General features: G+C 49.7%; 1 protein-coding gene across 1 annotated transcript; it reads right to left on the bottom strand.

Annotated features, from left to right (window-relative positions):
• Positions 1-526: 526 nt before the first annotated feature.
• Positions 527-2,119, bottom strand: LOC124656441. Its single transcript, XM_047195186.1, has one exon. It carries the CDS (start codon positions 2,117-2,119, stop codon positions 527-529), a length of 1,593 nt encoding a protein of 530 aa, XP_047051142.1.
• Positions 2,120-6,220: the final 4,101 nt, after the last annotated feature.

The raw sequence follows: 6,220 nt of genomic DNA on the forward strand, positions 1-6,220 counted from the left end.
TTTGGCCCATTCATGTTCAGTTCATAAAAATCCGTCCATACATTCCGTGGGATACACGCATGGATAAACCACAGGATACACCACATAAGCTGAAACCTAATCACTGCTTCCAAAAAACTGTTTCAGAAGGTTTGGGTAATGTTTTAGAAGGTTTCGCGGAAGAGGAAATCCTGCTTCATTCATTTCCAACTTCCCATGCTAATTTTTCGACGTATCAGGTATCTTTGCAAGTTCAGACTTGTCACATAAACAGTCTTAGTATTCAGAGTAGCATCATACGAACTAATGGGACATTTGACACTTCCTACTTGTTCATAAGACAATCCATCGAGATATACTTGTCGACCATGGAACCGAAGCAGAATTAGTCTCTACTAAATCACATGATACCTTGCTTAATTTCCAAACTGCGATTGTAGCAAATTACATAATTATTTGCAATTCATTTTGAATCTTGGTGATCTATACATCTGTAATACTAAATCCTAACACTATTATTTGCTTTTTTCAAAACCACAACGCATCTCTATCGAATGAATCCCCTTGTGTACAAAAGAAGTAGAAAAGACACCATGGCGACCACATTGATCATCCTCTTCAGCTTCTCCAACCTCCATATTCCAGAGGACAATCTCTGGTCCTCTTCCAAGTCGATCGCCGATGTCGGTACCGGCGGTTCGATCTTCTCGTGGATATGAACGACATTGCATTCCTGGCATGTGTCCTTGTCTGCCACCACTACAACCTGAACCTCCGGTGGTGGAACCATCTCATCATGAACAACCACGAGCAAGTGCTCATCTGGCTCCGCAGACACACTTGTGCCGGGCGCAATGGCTGGATCGGCACAGTGACGCGGCGGTAGCAATGGCTCGTGGTTCTCGGCGGCAGCTGCCTTCCGGTAGAAGAAGCTCTCGCCATGGATATGGTAGAGGCTCGCCGTGCGCACCTCCTGCGCCAGCGCGCACGGCCAGCAGAAGAGCCAGCTCGCGTAGTCCGTGGCGGACTTGGAGCCGCAGCACTCGGCGCTCCCAGGGAGCCTGAACTTTCTCCGCATCTGGACCCTCCAGTAGCCGCCGTAGAGGAGGCCGCCCGCGCAGAGCAGCACGCCGGCGCCGCCCACCACGTCGCCCACGGCCGCGTCGTGGACGCGGAGCGCCGTGACGCCCAACACCCACAGCGGCGCGAGGCAGAGGAGCGCGAACGTGGCGGCGTGCACGCACGCGTTGCCGAAGCCGAGCCTCTCGGCGTTCCACCCGAAGACGCAGAAGGTGCAGGAGAGGGAGAGGCAGCACGCGGGTGCGGACTCGCCGATATCGAAGTCGAACATGCCGCCGGCCCACTCCGGCTCCACCACCACCACGGCGTCAGCGTGCGCCAACGTGCTGGGGCATTGCGCGGGCACCGACGGGGCGTCGAGGTCGCCGGAGGGGTCACTTCCCAGCGGGCTACACATGGTGTACACGACGGCGAGGACGGGCGCGGCGACACCGAGCGCGGTGAAGCCGTCCTCCAGGACCTCGGGGCGGGTGTTCCCGGTGAAGCACCAGTAGAGCCAGCAGAGCGCGTACTGGCAGCCGACGGTGATGTGGAGCAGCGCGACGACGACGGCCACGTGCGCGCGCTCGCCTGCGCGTGCTTGGCCCTGGCCGCCGGCGCTGCAGTACGCGGCGCGCAGCTCGGCGGCGTCGGCGGGCAGGCGCCAGCGGCAGAGCAGGAAGAGGTGGTGGAGGAGCGCCGGGTGCTGGTAGAGGCTCATGAGCGTGAAGAGCGCGTTGAGCACCTGGTTGTTCACCTCGGCCCAGTGGCTCCTTGCCGCGGGCGCCGGGATCGCGCCGTCGAGGAGGCCCAGGAGGAGCAGCGCGAGCATCCCGCCCGAGGCGCCCACGCAGAGGAGCCACAGCAGCAGCGCGGCGTTCATGGGGTGCGTGATCCATTCCCTGCACGTCGAGCGCACGGATGCCCAGTACACGGCGCCCCAGCCAGCTGACGACGACGTCGTCGGGCCGCCGCGCAAGAGACCGAGCCAGTCCTGCCGGCGAGGCCTGTCGAGCAGGGGCTCGGCGAGCGGGGCGCGGTAGCTGGCGTCGCCACCATTGCTGTCACGAGGAAGATGCATTGCGCTTTGCGGTGGGCCGGCTGCATCTTCGGGCAACACGATTTCAGCGGTGAAGTAGAAGCACAACTGCTAGTAGTAATTTGTAGGTGATGGAATGTGGGAAAAAGATTTGTACTGCCGCTATGGAGTAAAATCGTCGGCTTTGGCGATCGGAATCCGTCATCAATCCGGGGCGGGGGCTTGCCGGCCGACGGTCAGACTTGGGGGCTGCTTGTTCTGCTCCAGCTTCCTCGGAAGGAACGAACACCAGGTCAATTTTGAGCTTCCTGTCAATTTGGGAGGAATGCCATGGCGTGGTTTCAGCTGCCGTTCTGGACTTGATGCAAAATCTCCATTTTTTTGGTCCGTCCCGTCCGTGAAAGCTATGGCTGTCTACTGTCATGGTGGTTGGACGTAGCTAGTGGGCAAGGGGTCCATCAAGCCAAGCCAACACCTCGCCATCCACAAGCAACACCACTACTACTGTGGATGGGTTCTGCTACTGCACGGAGTTCGTTCGGAAGAAGGCCAATCAATGGAACGAATGGCCCGCGCCCCTGCCCTACCTTCTTCTTCCTCTGGCCGTCTCGCGTGGCTTGTTGTCTTCATTTCTCGCTGGTCACCGCATCCCATCTTTTCCTTGTCTGCCCACGATTGTTTTTCTCGGCTTGCTGCCTCACCGTCACCGTTTTCCAAATCTGTCGGGTCATCCAAGGTAGGCACGATGAGTTATTCTCTGTGGTCGCCGGCACGTAAGGTTTTTCCCGGCTCTCCACCGCAGGTCGACGGCGGCGACATCAGACTGTGTGAGCTGAGAGAGAGCTATTGAATTGATGCAACGCATGTTTAAGGCCATCATTACAGGAAATCGATGCTTTACCGTGTAACGCAAGTGGCAAGTGCACGGCAAAGACTTTGCCGTGCAAGGTTGCACGGCAAAGACCACACGGCAAAAATCGGGACGGCAAACATACCTTCGCCGTGCGCATCGACGAAAATGTACAGCAAAGACTTTGCCGTGCGTCTTGCTTCCCTTCACGGCAGAGAAAAGCACTTGACGCCATCGCGGGTGGGACGGCGCCACCCGTTAGGATACTTTGCCGCGCACCGTTGCACGGCAAAGGCTCTCTCCTTTGCCGTGTATGCTCGCACGGCAAAGCCTTTCTCCTTTGCCATGAGGCTTCCTTTACCGTGCGCCTCTTTTTGCCGTGCGCGACCCTCTGCCGAGCGCCTCCCTCTGCCGTGTCATCTTTGCCGTGTGAGCCTGCATGGCATAGAGAGGCCTGGGGCTCTCACTTTGTCCAACGGTGCCTGTGCATACTTTTTTTAAACCCTTTTTCCAGTTTTGACAGCAATTCAAACTCAAATTCAAATATGTATGAAAGCCAACATCGGTGGCACAATAGCAACATAATTCAATGCATATATAACATGTAATCCGCAATACAATGATCTATTGCCACAAATAGATCACATACAAGATCAAACATCACAACATATGTCCATAATAAGTGCATATAAGATCCAAAGCCACAAATAGAGTGCATATGTCCATATGTCCATAATAAGATCATACAAGTTCACACATAGAGTCCAAACCATACATAGGATCCAAACCATAAATATAATACAACCATATGCATGCATAGAGCTCATCACATGTAATCAATAAACAGCGAATAGTTCCTTCCTTCATGCACGTTCTACAAAATAGAAGTCAAACACATGAGATTCATGTACAAGTCTAGAACGAAAAGATTAAAAATAACAATTGAGCATTAATACAATTTCACAATTATAAATAACAATTGAGCATTAATATTGCCTCATTATCTATTTATTCTCAGTATTGTTGTGTCTTACATACTAACAAATGTAGAGGAAACGAAGTTGGACTTCAGATCTTGGATAGGATTAGAATACAAACCTAGAAGAGCGAGCAAGCGAGCGGGTTGTCGGGGTTTCCCCCTGTAGGAGGCGTTTGCATGGTCTCGTCCTGAGACGATGGTCCGCCGAGCTCCGGGTTGTTGGATCCACCCGAGTCCTAAAGCTACAAGATGGAAAATTCCGAGCCTTAGTCAATATGCACTAGATATGTGGTATTTTGAAATTGGCACCTAATACTCAAGACAACTTTACCCATGTGTTGAGGTTAAAAGGAGGTGGATCAACCGTAGGAAGAGTGGCGCCACTCGGCAGAAGGGCCTGCAAATCAAGCATGTGCGGGTAAGGTGTATGAAATTAGGATTTGTCTTAGGTCCTATGAGAAAGAACTTACCGATAACTGGGACTCGCACGTTATCATCCTCTGTGTAAACCATGCCATAATCTGATTCTGTTGCGCCATCATCTGACTCTGCTGTGCAAGGAGGGTCTGGGACTGCTCCCTCTCTTTCCTCTCGTTCTCAAAGTCCTCCTACATTGTGTCATTGCAAGGTCATGGATTTTGCAATGGAAAACATGGAATGAAGTGTGAATGACAAAGGAAGAAAAGCATACCCGGAGCTTCTCAATGGCTCTAGACGACGGCGTCGGGCGGGACTGTACGGTAGTGGAGGAGCTCGAGCTGTCATGCCTAATCTCTCTCATAGACCGGACGGTCTTAGGATCGACGGCGCTATCAAACATCCACAGCGTGTGTACGAGGTGCTCGTTATACATATCTATGCCGTTGCCCTGAAGATGGACGAGAGATTGATGGAGGTGACGGATCCCATAGCGTGTGTACGAGGTGCTCGTTAAATAGTCTACTAGACAGGATGAGCGCTCCAGTTTCGATTAGAGAGTGTCTCATGGTATGCGGTGTTCCCGGTTTCTAGTCGATGAGAGTTTTTTTTTGCTCTCCAGAAAATAAAGCCATGTTGACATGATCTTAACTCATTATCGGATGTGTAGATGTTAAGTGGTGGATTCGGGTATTTTGATGTATGTTTTTATCAGATCTCTGTTGAATAAATTAATAAAAAAGCCGCATGCTTCTCTTCGATGCAAAGGCAGGCCGGAGGCATTCCCTCCATTTCGAGAAAAATGGAAAAATTATGTTCATGAAGGCGCCTAAGGTTAGTCAAAAAGTCAACGTCTTCTAACTTTGATCAAGTTTTTTAAAAAAATATAAACATCTATAATATTAAATCAATATCAATAGATTCAACATAAAATATATTTTCTCAAAGTATCCATTTCATATTGTACATATGGATATTTTTTCCTAATTTTTTTATCAAAGTTAGCAAGATTTGATTTTTGAGTAATCTTAGGTGTCTTATATTTTGAAATGGAGGGAGTAGTGCTATGGAAACTGGATCAAAAGCTAGGTTGTTGGAGACTTGGAGTCAGCTCTCTTAGTGCTAGGTTGTTGGATCATGCGCATCGTGTGAGAGGAATCGGTGAGCTGTACACCGACGCCTTCTCTATCCTCCTTCCTCTTCCTCAATCGTTATTTCCACCTATTTTCTCATTCTCCTGCTCCTTCTCCTCTGCCCGGCTGCTCTTCATGCACAGTTGCTTTTTCGACCACAATCTGAAGCGCATTTATTGTTCTAAATATTTGTTACGATCATTTATACTCCTTATAAGTTTAGAGGTAAGTTCTAGATTGGGGTTCCGGTGTGATGCAATCTGGAATAAGTTTGGTGTATGTTACAAGACTTTCCTCCCCAAATCACGAATCAGCCCAACACTGAGATCCTTTTTTACAATAAATACCATATATATTTAAAAATTAAAATAGAAAATATAACATAGTAGAGATAGCCAACCCGTATTCAGCAATTACAAAATAAAGTCTATAAGAAACCAGCAAATCTTCGAGGTTTTCAAATTCGTGGCTTTCAAATTCTTTCTTCTTCCATCACACAATCTTGTACTTTCCTGAAGACAGTCGAAACATATACCAAACCTTAAACATGTAAACACTAACGAAGGTTCTCTCGCAGTTTTAATTTGAGCAGCCATGTGAAGGTTAGGTGCACGATCACAACCATCAAAGTCGTCAACCATCATCGACAAGAGTACCAACACTCGTATGTTAGGAAAAAATTCAAATAGCCTTGTTGACATCATTGGGGAGTCAAAAGGACGAATCACCATTGTCGAGAAGGTAGCAACCGGGGAAATATTGCA

This window comes from Lolium rigidum, chromosome 5, assembly GCF_022539505.1.
Source record: "Lolium rigidum isolate FL_2022 chromosome 5, APGP_CSIRO_Lrig_0.1, whole genome shotgun sequence".
NCBI classification, from domain to species: Eukaryota; Viridiplantae; Streptophyta; class Magnoliopsida; order Poales; family Poaceae; genus Lolium; species Lolium rigidum.

What these genes read in the sequence shown, in the direction of transcription:
- LOC124656441 (XM_047195186.1), bottom strand. Translation starts at nt 2,119, where the DNA reads ATGCATCTTCCTCGTGACAGCAATGGTGGCGACGCCAGCTACCGCGCC.